This window comes from Sciurus vulgaris (assembly GCF_902686455.1).
Source record: "Sciurus vulgaris genome assembly, chromosome: 2".
NCBI classification, from domain to species: domain Eukaryota; kingdom Metazoa; phylum Chordata; class Mammalia; order Rodentia; family Sciuridae; genus Sciurus; species Sciurus vulgaris.
In genome coordinates this window covers 177323378-177337780 of record NC_136462.1, presented here as the reverse complement: position 1 = coordinate 177337780, position 14403 = coordinate 177323378, and the positions used below count along the sequence as shown (strand labels likewise).

The window sequence follows — 14403 nt, the reverse complement described above, 5'->3', positions numbered from 1 at the left end:
GTTCATGGTAACCAGGATGGCTGTCATGTAAAGCTCTACAGTCTCTGAGGTACCTGTACCCTAGAGGTCCCCCCTGCCTCGGACTTGGTTTGTTCAGAGCACTGAAGCCCTTTAAAACACACACACACACACACACACACACACACACACACACACACACACACAGCATTTTCCAGTGTGCACGGCTTCCTGCTCCCATTTACTCCACCTTCAGTGACTTAGCCACCCACTGCCAGCCTAAAGGAAGTTGGGGACTCTACGTCAAAAGTTCCTCAGGCCCATAGCCGGGTTATCACCAAGGTCTTCTCAAGGACACTGAGATGAAGGCAGCTGGAGCGCCAACCCCGGATCTTGGGCAGACCCTGGAGTGGCTGAGGAAGGAGCTGGTAAGTCTCTGTGTCGCTTTTCCCCTGACACCCGTCCCCCGTCTTTCCAAGTTTTCCTGGTCCTTCTGCTCAGGTGCCCCCTTGACCAGGGCCGAGGCTGCGGGCTGAAGCACGGGCCCTGCGAGCACCCCTTGGGGACCAGCCACACAGTGCATGATGGCAATCCCAGGTACAGGGTAAGTAGGTCGTGGCCTACATAGGAGGCGCTGGGTGCCGTCTCGCCATTCTGGCTTTAGAATTACCCCGGGTCCTGAGTGCGTGCCTAGCTCGGCTGCGTGTGGCCTCAGCAGGTAGCTTTACCCCTATGAGCCTTGTTTCTTTACCACAACATGAGGATCCCTGCCGTGCCAACACCGTAGGGCTTGCTGGAAGGACTCAGCACGGGCGAGCTTGTCAGCACCCGGTGTGTGCTGGGCGTGCACCTGACCCTGGCAGACGGAGTGGCCGCTGTCTTAGCCCAGATCCTCCAGCAGCAGAGGCTCAGGCGAGAGCTGAGGAGGTGCAAGCCAGAGTGGAGAAAGGGACGGAGTAGGAGTGTAGGCGTGCGACCTCAGGAGTAGCTAAAGAGGCCCAGAGGGTGTCTCGGCAGATGCTTACCAGCTCAGGCCTTCTCTGCAGGCTGGACTCAGAGAAACTGCGCCTTGGAAGAGAGAGAACAGAGGAAACTTCTCTCGCCAGGAAACGTCTCCTGCACCTCATTTCCAGTTGGTGAAGATCTGCCCCGAGGGGTGCAAACGCTCCTGAACGTGTGTTGTGTTACTTGGTCCCTTGGTGACTGCTGGGGAAGCCAGGTCGTATGCCTTTCACTGGGTGCTATTTGTCCCCCCTCCTTTGGTACTGCGGATTGAACCCAGGGGCACTTCACCACTGAGCTGCATCCTCAGTCCTTTTTTTATATTTTATCGGAGACGGGGTCTCCCTGAGTTGCTGAGGCTGACTTTGAACTCTTGATCTTTCTGCCTCCACCTCCCAAGCCACTGGGATTACAGGAGTGCGCCACTGCGCCCAGCTCACTGGGTGTTTTGGTGACACAAAAATAAAGGAGCATCCCAAAGTACCTGGGCCACCAACTGAGAGAGAGGAGGAGGCAGGTCCCTCAGCCTCAGAAGAGGTTTGGATCCCAAGATAATTTCTTCTCATTCTGGGAAGGACAGACAGGATTGTCCTATGATCTTTCTGGGAGGCTAGGCATCAGGCCTAACCCTGTCTTCACCCCCGGAGGGAGGGACTGACCCAGCAGGGCTTCTCATGGGGCCAGGAGATTCCAGCAGTGGGATTTCTGACATTTCAATCACACCCAAGAAGCCCCCTTGACCTTGTCAGGGGACCGGCCTGCAATAGACAGTCATGTCATGCAGCAAAGGGAACAAATCAAGAGGGTCAGCAACTACTACTGGCAGAAGTCAGGCACTCTCTCTTTTCCTGGGATCCTGTGGGCTCCAAAGTCTTGGTGGGTCTCCAGGAGAAGAAAGAACTGCAGCTGCCCATGGCAAGGAGGCAAACCAGCTTGAGCCCCCAGTGCCCAACCATGTGGCAGGAGGACAGAGACACACTGCAGAGGCTGAAGACACTTCCTGCTTTTGAAGCCTCACAGTCAGGGTTTCCATTCCTCAAAGCCAAAGGCATGGTGTCTGACACCTCCCTTAACGTCACTGTGATGCCAGGAGGCCGAGGCAGGAGGATTGCAAGTTGGAGGCCAGCCTCAGCAACTTAACAAGACCCTGTCTCAAAATAAAAAGGACAGGGGAGGTAGCTCAGTGGCAAAGTGCCCTGGGTTCAATCCCCAGTACCACAAAACAAAACAAAAGCCCACATCTCTGCATCTCTGCAAACTGGGTACCCTGTCATGGACTCATGGGTACTCACTCAGAGCTTGTGCTACAAGGTGACAAAAAGATGTGTGTGGGGAATCCCAAAGTTGAGAAAACACACAGGAATGCTTTCCTGGGAAGCAGGGAAGGTCCCAGACCACTTGAGTGGGGGCCTGCAGATTCCAGGGTTCTCCAGGACACAGTCCACGCTCCACCCGGGGGTTCTCTTCCCAGCTGCCGCCTCTTGGCAGGACTAGTCATGCCTGAGAGGTGGACACGCACTTGGTCTTCTCACTCGTAAAGTAATGAGTTTGGAACGAAAATTAAAATACTTCTTTTTCTAGCTCTTTTTTTTATTTAATATTTTTATTTGCTCTCTTCAGTGATATGTGACAGTAGAATGTATTTTGACCTCTCATACATGCATGGAGTATAACTTCCCAGTCTCGTGGTTGTACATGACATGGAGTTACTCTGGTTGTGTATTCATATATGACCATAGGAACGTTATGTCTGATTCATTCTACCGTCTTTCCCAATCCCATCCCCCTCCCTTCCCCCCATTCCCTCTTGTCCAATCTGGTGAATCTCCACTTCTCAACGCCTGCCTATTGTGAGTCAGAATTCCTATATCAGAGAGGACATCTGATCTTTGTTTTGAGGGGATTGGCTTATTTCACTTAGCATGATAGTCTCTAGCTCCATCCATTTACCAGCAAATACCATAATTTCATTCCTCTTTATGGCTGAGTAACATTCCATTGGGTACATATACCACATTTTCTTTACCCACTCATCAGTTGAAGGGCACCGAGGTTGGTTTCATAGCTTAACTAGTGTGAATTAAGCTGCAATGAACATTGATGTGACTGTATCTCTGTAGTATGCTGATTTTCAGTCCTTTGGTATAGGCCAAGGAGTGGGATAACTGGGTCAAATGGTGTTTCCATTCCAAGTTTTCTGAGGAATCTCCGTACTGCTTTCCAGAGCGGTTGTACCAATTTGCAGTCCTACCAGCGATGTATGAGTGTACTTTTCCCCACATCCTCACCAACATTTATTGTTACTTGTGTTCTTGATAATTGCCATTCTGACTGGAGTGAGATGAAATCTCAGTATAGTTTTAATTTGCATTTCTCTAATTGCTAAGTGATGTCAAACAGTTTCTCATATATTTGTTGACTGATAGTATCTCTTCTTCTATGAAGTGTCTATTCAGTTCCTTTGCCTATTTATTGATTGGGTTATTACTATTATTATTATTTTGGTGTCAAGTTTTTTCAGTTCTTTATATATCCTGGAGACTAATGCTCTATCTGAGGTGCAGGTGGTAAAGATATTCTCCCATTCTGTAAACCCTCTCTTCATGTTCTTGTTTCCTTTGCTGTGAAGAAGCTTTTTAGTTTGATGCCATCCTATTTATTGATTCTTGATTTTACTGATTGCGTTTTAGGAGTCTTGTTGAGGACTTCGGTTCCTAAGTTGACAAGACAGAGAGTTGAGCCTACTTTTCTTCTAGTAGGTGCAGGGTCTCTGCTCTAAAGTCTAGGCCCTCCATCCACTTTGAGTTGAGTTTTGTGTAGGGTGAGAGATAGGGGTCTAATTTCATTTTGCTACATATAGATTTCCAGTTTTCCCAGCACCATTTGTTGAAAAAGGCTATCTTTTCTCCAATGTATGTTTATGGTGCCTTTTTCTAGTATGAGATAACTTTAAAATACTTTTTATTTCTTTTACTTTATTTTATGGTGGTGCTGGGGATTGAACCAGGGCATCCTGCATGCTGAGCAAGCCCTCTACCACTGAGCTACATTCCCTGGACCCTAAAAATACTGTTCTTAATAGAGAAATAATGTTAATAATTATCTCTTATAAAAAGAGTCAGAGACAGGTTAATCTGCATATCTAATCGTGCATTATGCCCTGGCCAGAATCACGAGGGAAGATTGGGAACTCGTCCCAGCGTTTGGAGGGTGCGGGGTGCGTGGGCGAGACTTTTAACCCAGGCGGTCCTCTGTATCTGCAGGTGCCATCCCCACCCAGTCAGCCAACCACAGACTGGAAACATGGTAGTAAATTGAAACACGGTGTCTCTACTGAACATGGGTACACTTTTTTCTTGTCATTGTTCCCTAAGCAATACAGTATAGCAACTATCTACATGACACATATATTGGATTTGGTATTGTAATTATTCTAGAAAGGATTTAAAGTACATAGGATTGGGTTGGTTAAATTAGGGGCTTGGGCATTCTGGGATGTTGGTATTTCTGGGGTCCTGGAATCCCCCTCGGATACTCAGGGACAACTGCATATGCCCTTTTGTGGGTATTAAATGTTGTATCATGTGTAAAAATTACCTCGTCAGAAAATAAAATCTGAACATGTTAAAAGAGGGGGTAAAACAGAGAAAACAGATGAAAATATAATTCCTAGGGGAACAAGGGAGAAGGCCAGAGGTGAGGCAGTGAGGGCAGGGGGTCCCAAGGCGGCAGTCCTCAAACTTTTTGGTCTTAGGACCCCTGGATGCTTGTTACAATGTTTAAGGACACCAAGAAGCCCTTGGGTATGTGAGTTATACCCTTCAATACTGACTGAATCACCAAAGAAAACTGAGAAATGTTTAATATTTATTTTCTTAGGCATTTAGAAACAACAAGCTCATCAAATGTTAACAAAATAACATTAATTTAAAATAACTATTTTTCAAAGCAAATATTTAGTGAGAAGAGTTGCATCCCTTTACATTGTTGCAAACTGCTTCATATCTGGCTTGATGGATGACAGCTGGGTTCTCCTCCCTGCTTCTGCCTTCAATCTGTTAAGATAGTACATGTAATTAGCTTCTGGAACATTCTGCCATACACTGATAAGAAAATGAAAGTGAAAAATGGAAATAATATGTTAGTATTGTAATAAAAGTAGCTTTGGCTTGGCTGATCCCCAAAGGGTTTTGGGGATTGGGGTACCCCAGACCTTATTGGGAATCATTGTTCCAAAGGACTCCAGCCTGATGAGTTGACTTCGCTTTGTTTTAATATGAAGGAAGTCATGATCAGCGTCATTCTTGTAAAATGATTTGTTTGTCACGGTGAGGACTGGAGGCCCTAGCAGAGTTTTACATGTCACATGTTCAAACATGTTTTCCAGTGTGGAATCCATTCAGTCCTCAGAAGAGCCTTGAAATGTAAGTAGTTTGCTTTCTACTTTGCAGATGAAGACACGGCTTGAGTGGGTGTGGTTTCTGCTGAGTGGTGCAGAGGACTTGCCTCTGACCAGACCGTCCCAGGAAGGGCTTGGCAGGGGACATCCAGCACTCTTGACACCCCCTCACAGACTCCTTCTCTCTCCTAGGCTGAGATGCAGGTCCAAGACCAGCAGCTTCTGCTCACGCTGAGACACCTTCACAGTGTCCTGGAGGAGTTGCGGGCTGAGAGCGCACAATGGGAGGCCCGGTCCAGCGGAGGGGCGACCCCGGCCAGAGCGCGGGCGGGCTCTGACGGCAGGGCCTGTCGGCCCGTCTCTGTGAGGGGGCTGGCCCAGCTCCTCCGAGGGGAAGAGAGCAGACGAAGCTCCCTTCCCTAACTGGCCGGAAAGGGCACTGGCCTTCCGCCCTCCTGCCGCTGGTCTAAACTTTGATTGTGATGTTTGGGGAGGGGGCTTTGGGATGGGAGTCTGGAAGCCAGGGTCTGGGTTCATCTCTGCCCTCATCTGCTGTGTTTCTGGGGCCATCACTCAACTCTCTGTCCCTGGATCCTTTTCTGTCACTTATCAGAGGTTTTGCTGGTTGTTTTGTTTTAAGCATAAATAAAGTATGGGATGTGAACATGCTTTAAATGTGCAAACATGTTTCAGAGCTTCTGGAGAGCACCCAGAGCAGTCACCCTACCCTTGGGAGTTTCCCACAAGACAATTGTTAAAACAAAATGGAGTTTGATGGTTACCTAGTGTTGCCATGGCGAAAAATGGGAACTCTGCATAGTGACTTAGAGGCTGTTTTCTGTTTTCCCCACAGGACTTCCTGTCCCCCTTCATCTGATAACAACAGGCCCTGTTGCCATCCTGGCCATGGGGATGGGCATGTCACCAGGTCTGGCCAATTACATAATTCATGGTTGGCCTAACAACATGATTGGTTGAATTGGTGAGCATGTGACTCAACAGAGCCAATCATAGTCCTTCCTTGGGATTGCTATCTGAATGCTCTTTGTAACTCCAGTTACAAAGCAGAGGTTGCCAGGGACCTGTTTCCTGTCAGGTAGAGAAGACCTATCTATGGTAGGAAGGAAAGGGGCTGATCTTCAAAGGGAAGCAGAGAGAGGGCCACATAAGAAATGGATGGAGAGGAAGAGTCCTGAATTTTTGGCCCCTGGTTTTGGACCCTAGCTTGTGCATTCTTTCCAGTAAATTCTACCACCACCACTCACAGCCACACACGCTGATTTGTTTTTGCTTAAGCTGATTTGAGTAGGGATTCCCCTCATGTGCAACCAAAATGTTCTCGAGGGATACAAAGAAGCAAAGAAGAGAAATTGTTACAAAAATAGTGTTTTGTTCATTCAGGGTTTGTGACACTGACCCCTGAAATAATACCCAAGGAGGCTCAAAATACAGCAGGACACTCAATTGTGTGGGATGCTATCCTCAGGACTTTGAAAATTATCTCTGCTTGTAAGAAAGGCTCAAACAGAAAAGGGAAAAGGGAAAACATCATGGTGTTAGGATGGTCTAACTGCTGGTGGGCCTTTTGTTGTTGACAATTGACTTGCATTTTGTTAGAATATTGTTCTTATAACTTTGAAAAAGTAAATCTTTTGCACACAGAAACAGAGTGCAAAGGGTGTGTTATAAGTGTAGTGTGTATAGTCAGGCTAATCTGAGATGTTAATAAAATATTGGATAACACCCGTGTTTGGTGGTGCACATCTGTAATCCCAGCAGGTTGGGAGGCTGAGGCAGGAGGATCATGAGTTCAAAGCCAGCCTAAGCAACTCAGCAAGGCCCTAAGCAACTCAGCAAGGCCCTAAGCAACTCAGTGAGACCCTGTTTCTAAATTTAAAAAATATAAAAACGGGGCTGGGGATGTGGCTCAGAGGTTAAGTGCACCTGGGTTCAAACCCTGGTACAAAAAAACAAAAACAGACAAACAAAAAACTCTGCTCTGAGATGCTGAGGCAGGGACCCTGTCAACCATGTTTCTAGGGTGCCAGTTGCTTGCTATTAGGTTTTGTTGTCTTTGTCAGTGAAAAGGGTAGGATTAGACAGAAGCAGCTACCAGGTGCCCTTACCAAAAAGACCCTCCCTATAATTATGCATCTTGTCACCAAGATTTTGCAAAAGGTGTCAACAGGATTTCACAGGAGTTCTGCCAGAGAGTTCAATGTGGTCTGAAGCTTCCTCTGTCTTGAGACAGCCGATTTCTCTTTCTTGTAAAAGTTAGGTCTGCCAGCAAGCTCTTTGCACCAAAATCACTATTACTGTTTTTATGGTAAAAACTTGTGAAAACCTCTGTCTAGCCTAAGAATATGGGACAAAAATCACCTCCAAGTAACCACCCACTGTTATGTAAACTCCTCTCCCCACACACACATGCCAGGATATAAATCTGAAAGAATTTCCAGACTCAGGGTCCAGACATTTTTAGATATTAGCCTCTCTGGACCACTACAACTTAAATAAACCTGCTTCCTGGTAATTCTTTGGGTATCTGGCCTCATCCGTCCTACATGAAGACTAGAATGCAGGGGAGAGAAGGGACCCGTCTTTGTTCCCTGTAGCATCCTGTGACCTTCCTGATCCTGTAAGCATCCTCTAGCAATGTGGTTTCCCCTCTCCAGGGTCTCAGCCCCACCGGCCCTTCTCCTGAGCACAGAGTTGGCAGCCAGCTCCTCCTCTGAGTTTTTAAGTTTTATAATTCCAGCTTCTTTTCTGTGTTTCCTCAGCCCTGGGGGTGGTAGATGCTTCTTGTAATTGCTACCTTAAAATTCTTTTTATAACCTTTCAATCACCCAGTTAACAACTCTGTACCTAGTTAACACTTCTTTATCTTAAATTTTCTGCGATAAAAAAAAAAAAAAAAAAAAACTGTTGTGGTTTCTGACTCCTACCTGTCCCTGACTGACACAATTGTTTGCTCTTCTTACTGATGCCCCTGTAATCATTCTGTTGATGTCTCTTGGTGCACAAGTACAGGAGGTTCTAGAATGTACAGCTCTGAGTGAGCTGGAATCTGAACAGTGAAGTTTGTAAGAAACCTGTTTTCCAAGGTGGGTCATCCATTGACCCTCTTCCCAAGCACCAAGCACCAAGATCCTGGTTCTCTGCATTTAGCCGATACTTGATATTATCAATCTTCTTAATTTTTGCCAATATAATGGGCACATCATAGTATTAGATTGTGGCCTTAGGGCTGAGGTGTAGCTGAGTAGAATAGCACTTGCTGAGCCTGTGCGTCTGTGGGTTCCATTCCCAGCACCACAAAAGATAAAAATAAAAAAGATCGTAATCTTGAGCTTAACCTGCATGACCCTGATTACACATGTGGTTCTTAACCTGAGTTTTAATTCTATCTGCACCGTGTACTTACTTTTTTTTTTTTATTTTTTTATTTTATTTTTTTTCCGTGTACTTACTTTTTGATCTTAGTTAAGTTGCTCAGCCTGACTGATCTATAATAAAGGGGATGATAATAGTACTTATTCATGGGATCATTGTGCAGATTAAATAGGATAATGCACATAAATCACTTTACACAGCACTTGGTACTGGGAAGGCTAATAAATGGCAGCTTGTCATTACTGCTGTGTGATTATATACCGATCTGTGAAATTGTGACTATTATAAATAGATAAGCTTGTTAGCAACCACCATCTAGAGAGATCTGCGTAGCCGTGCAAAGAACAAAGGACATTGGTCTCCCACATCCAGCTTCCCACAGCTGGGCCCACTGACCGAAACCCCCTGTAACCTGTACCCCACCCTAATCTGGGAAGATAAACAGACCTAGAGTGCCTGAGTCTGCCCCTTTGATGGGTGTTTGTCCTTCTCCAAGATGTTCAGTTACGGATCCCAGATCAGAACCAGCTCGGACTGACATCCTGAGCTTGGATCCTTAGCGGGCTGGGCTGGGCATGGTGCCATCCAGGGCGGTCAGCGACCACCAGGGGGCGCTGTGCATCGTGCTCTCCCAAGGAAATCGCAGGATTTTCTCTGCTAAGGCCGCAAAAACAAGACCGCACACCCGAGCCCGGCATCCAGGTGAAGAGAAGCAGGGACACAGATGGCAAAAGGACTTAGTGAGATCAGAAGCTAAAAACCGAGGTGCGGGAAGAAGAGGAGTTCAAGACGTGGAGCCCCGAGTGGGCAGGGCGGGCAGGGCGGTCCCTGGTGCGTGGGAACGGAACTCCAGGACAACACCTCTGCCCAAACCCTCCCGGTGTCATGGTTCCACTGGCCTGAAGTCGGTTTTACTGGGCCAAAAGCAAGGCCAGGCATTGGCCAGGCTGTCCTCCCTCTGGGGGCTGTAAGGGAGAGTTTGTTTCTCACCCCTGTCAGTTTCTGGTGGCTGTCTCAATCCAATCTCCTCCCTTTTTGTTTCGTTTTGTTTGTTTGTTTTGGCAGAACTGGGGATTGAACCCAGGGCCTTGTGCATGACAGGCAAGTGTTCTACCACCGCTCTACATCCCGTCTCCCATGTCTTCTAATAGCCTTCTACTCTCCATGTGTAAAAATCGCCACCTACCTTTACAAGGACTTGTGTGATTATATTTATGACCCACCCAGACACCCAGGATCATCTCTCCATGTGGAGAACCTCAGCTTAATGACATCTGCAAAGTATCTGCCCCCATTTTTTTTCTATGTAAAATAACACTGGCATGTTCCAGGGATTGGGACGTGGGGGCCTGCCACAGCTGGTGACCAACAGAAGGGAATTTCTCCTTCTTTTGAAAATCATTCTGATTCATGTGCAGGACTAAGAATTTCACATAGTCAGCCCTCTGTATCCCTGAGGCCCACATGGATGGATTCAACCAACTGAGGATGGAAAGCATTCATGGAAAAAATTGCATTGTACTGAATGGGTACAGACTTTTTTATTGTCATTATTTCTAAACAATAAAGTATAATAACTCTTTGCACAGCATTGTGTTATATTATTTTAAGTAATCTAGGATGATTTAAAGTATACAGTGGGATGTGGGTAGTTTATATGCAAATACTATGCCATTTTATACAAAGTACTCTGGCATCATGGAATTTGGTATCTATTATGAGCCCTGGAGCCAGCCTCCCAGGTATACCAAGGAACCGCAGTAGCCATTACTGGGGGCCCAATCAGAACTCTTACTTTTTGGTCAGGTACTATGCACCTCTCCCTGTGTACATCTCACTAGTAAGTATTCCCATTTGACAGAAAAGAAGACTGAGACCCAGCGAGCAATGGCCAAAGAAGCAAAAGCAGAACACTTAAGAATAACTGAAAGTGGCATTTGAAGTTGCACTTTACAATAAGGAAGTTTTACTTCTTATCATAGGCCATCAGACAAGGGCAACTACGTACTCTGTATGTCGGTGCCACCTAGTGTTCATGTAAGGCCATCCTTCAGGGAATCGGCCCCTTTGGGTTTCTTTACCTTCTGCTTTCCTATGTCTTATGTGGCATTGCAGTGGGAGGATCACAGAAGACAGGACTTTTTGGTGCCAGAGATCTGGCTGTGAACTTAACTCTGCGGTTGACTGAGTGACCTGGGGCAAGTCACTTCTCTGAACCTCCACTTAGCCTTAACTCTAAAATGAACACGACACCTCTTAGAGATGGTAAACTGGAAATAACTGGGCACAACGGGAAGAAGCATTGTGTGCAGTTGAACAGGCCTGGATTCATTCAGAAAATACCATGTACCTGCTGTGTGCAAGGCACACTCTGGGATGTGGGAATGTAGCAATAAATCAAAACAGACAAAACAAAACAGATGCAGCTAACATCCTAGCATTCCAGTTTTGGATTCATTTACAAATAGATTCCTGATACTAATATGTGACAAATATTTCCCAAGTCCTGGGTACAGAAGGCATCCAATAGGACTGGAGCCCAGTGAGCAAGAGAAAGAAGATTGAGCAGGGTAGACCAAGGTTGTGGGGACTGAAGCTCATACAAGTTAGGGTGTCCTTTAAGAGAAAGAATACAAAGTCAGACATACAGAGTTAGGTTAGGAAGGGAATTTTTTTTTTTTTTTTTTAGAATGAGAAAAAAATGACAAATTACAAAATTTTGAAAGCCAACAAATAATGCACATTATAAAATCTAGAAACAGAATAATATTTTTTGTTTTTGTTTTTTGCTGTACCAGGGTTTGAACCCTGGGGTGCTTAATCACTGAGCCACATCCCCAGTCCTTTTTTATATTTTATTTTGAGACTGGGTCTCACCAAGTTGGCTTAGGGCCTTGCTAAGTTGCTGAGGCTGCCTTTGAACTAGCAATCCTCCTGCCTCAGCCTCCTGAGCGGCTGGGATTACAGGTGCCCAGCAGCAAAATGTTTGTATCAATTAACTGTACTTGCCTCTATAATAATTTTCCCCATGCTTTTTCTGTATATTCTTCAAACTAGTCAAAATACAATGATTTCGTTGTATTGTTTTCTATAAAGAGACTAGGGAAATAATTCATTTCTTCTACAAGATTGATTAACTTTTTGTGAGATACTTTAAACAATGTTCTTTAAGTTGTAAAGTTTAATGCCACGTAAATTTTAGAAGTATTGCCAAATTTGGGGAAACCTCTAAGTTTCTTTCATATATTAGCTCTAGGTCTCGTTGTATAATGACTAGTTTAAAATATTTTTTGAGCTAACAGTATATTAACCAGTTTATTGTTGATGTCCCCACTGTAGTAGTGTGTTAAAAGTTCTATATTTCATTCATCCAGGTTACCATTTCATATCAAATAATAGAGAAAATTAAATCTTTCCCAGCATGTTTATGATTCACTAATTTTAATTAATGAGATTATCAAATGATCCAAGAGTCTATTTGTTATTTTGTTTTCGATGTATCTATCCATCTTAGTGAATTACTTCTTTTGTTATGACCGGCAGGATATTTTGTCTGCAGGCACCAGACATCAGCAAGGCAGATGTGCCAAGTAAGCCAAGATCCAATACAAGGAGATCACACAAACTGCAACTTCTCACAAGGGTGTACCATCTGTTTATAGGACCGTCATGTTTGTGCTCTATAAGCACAAGACTCATATCTCCTAGTCTATGCAATTCTTATTCAAAAAGAAGAAAAAGCATGCTGTGCATTTATAATTGTCTGTCTTCACTGCAAGATAGATTCTGACAAGAAAGGACTTCTGCTTTAACTGGGCTTTGATGAGAACCACATCCTCTCTTAGTTGAATATGTCTGATGAGTGGAAGAATTCTCCATAGATCAGTTTCTGGCTCTGTTTCCTCTCCCTGTGTACATACTCCTGGTGCTGGGCACTAACGCAATTTATGACCCTGCATCCTCAGTCACATGGAGACTGAGTCAGCTTGGCGGATGGTAGGTGTGTTCCTGGAAGCCATTCTTACACGGAGATGGATAGCAATAACATAAAATAGATGGAAGTGACTGTGGATCACGTAATGAGATCTCTCTACACAGGAATCAAACGCACACTCAACTCTGCCTTAGCTTCATCCCTCAGGTATCCATTGCCACTAACAGTGTGACAGAACTGAAGTGGGTGATATCGATCTGAAAGGATCACAGTTAAATATCTATGTCTGCAAAGTTTACAGAAACATATGCCCATGTGAACACATCACGAAGTGTCTCCCAGGGCCTTAAAAAGGCTCACACAAGGAAGATTCATTCTTGTCAAGGAAAATCCACCCATATGAAATGAAATCATAGTAAGTAAGGGGGAGATCATGCAAGGTCTTGTAGTTGTTAGGAGGGAGTTTGGATTTTATTCTAAGGACAACAGGAGAACCTTACAGGCTTTAAAGGGGGAGCTTGGGGATAACATGATTCGATCCATATTTTCAAAGACTCTTCTGGCTTTGTTGTGGAGAACGGACTTTGGGGAGGCAAGTGACATGAAGGTGACTATTGAGGAAGCTATGGGATATTTCTCAGGACTGCGGTGCTTCCCTATGGTGGAGTGGGTGGAGATAGTCAGTAGTCATATTTGAAGGTGGAGTGCTAGGCCTGCTGATGGGCTGACATCGCTGGATGCGAAGGTGCCCCCCAGACTTCTGCTTTAGTGGATGCTGTCATATCATCCCCTGCGGTTGGAAAATGGAAGCTAAGTTTGAGTATGGACCTCGTCTTTAACGTGCCCAACTAAGTGACTACTAAAAGGTTGCTTTTTCTCTCGAATCATATCCCAACAGAGAAAAAACTAATAACTACTTTGTGACGTTGTTTAAAGAGTAAAGGAAGTAACCTACGAAAATGTCCAGCAAGGAGATTGAACCTTATCAATAACCTTACATTATATGTCATTGCTGTTCTGAGATTTATTGGTATTTACTATGCAGCTCAAGGGAACAAATCGGCCTTGGATCCTTATATTCTAGTATGATTTTTTTCAGGTTCTAGCAATTGGCTTTGGCTAGTTAAAGCTCTGATATTCTAGGCTGGAAAACTTCTGTTTTCCCCAAAGAGCATGTTAATGTGAATGACCTTAATAATAATAACAACAATATCTAGTATTTGTTAAGCACTTATTATTAGTAAATGAGGCTACTTTTTAGTAAATGAGGCTATTTACACGCCTCATTTATTTCTTACAATACCTTATGGCACAGGTACTTTTATTATCATTTCCATTTTACAGATTAAAAAAAAAAAAAAACTGAGGTTTTAAAGGATAACATAATTTCTCCAGGAACTTCTAACTAGTAAGTGGAGGAGACTGGACCATATCATAGGGATGTTCACGGATCCAGATGTAACGATCACCTGTCACAATGGAACTACGGGGCTTATGCCTGGCTGCTGTCGTGATCCTGCACAGGTTCCAGATGTCTGGCCGCAGTGCACTAGCACAGCACCTAAGACAGCGCGCTAGGACGGGACGCCCCGCCCATCACCAGTAGCCCCGCCCACCCGACCCGCCCTTAACCCTTTCTGCCACGCCCCTCGTCACGCCCCCTGCACGCCACGCCCCTTCCCCGGCTGCTCGCGGCTGACGCCCGGTCGCTCCGGCA

General features: G+C 45.1%; 1 protein-coding gene across 2 annotated transcripts; it reads left to right on the top strand.

Annotated features, from left to right (window-relative positions):
* The first annotated feature begins 150 nt into the window (after positions 1-150).
* Positions 151-6160, top strand: LOC306654601 (uncharacterized protein C20orf202). 2 transcript variants are annotated; one of them, XM_079128410.1, is made up of 2 exons: positions 151-386; positions 5552-6160. In XM_079128410.1, exons 1-2 carry the CDS (start codon positions 321-323, stop codon positions 5780-5782), a joined length of 297 nt encoding a protein of 98 aa, XP_078984536.1. In that variant the 5' UTR covers positions 151-320; the 3' UTR covers positions 5783-6160. The 2 variants fall into 2 exon arrangements, 1 of the variants encoding a protein (XP_078984536.1); XR_013761986.1 differs by lacking the exon at positions 151-386 and adding an exon at positions 3960-5384 and having other exon boundaries at positions 5552-5681.
* Positions 6161-14403: the final 8243 nt, after the last annotated feature.

Coding starts and splice junctions, on each gene's coding strand:
- LOC306654601 (XM_079128410.1), top strand. CDS start 321: ATGAAGGCAGCTGGAGCGCCAACCCCGGATCTTGGGCAGACCCTGGAG. Junction 387..5,551: donor AGTGGCTGAGGAAGGAGCTG/GTAAGTCTCTGT, acceptor TCTCTCTCCTAG/GCTGAGATGCAGGTCCAAGA.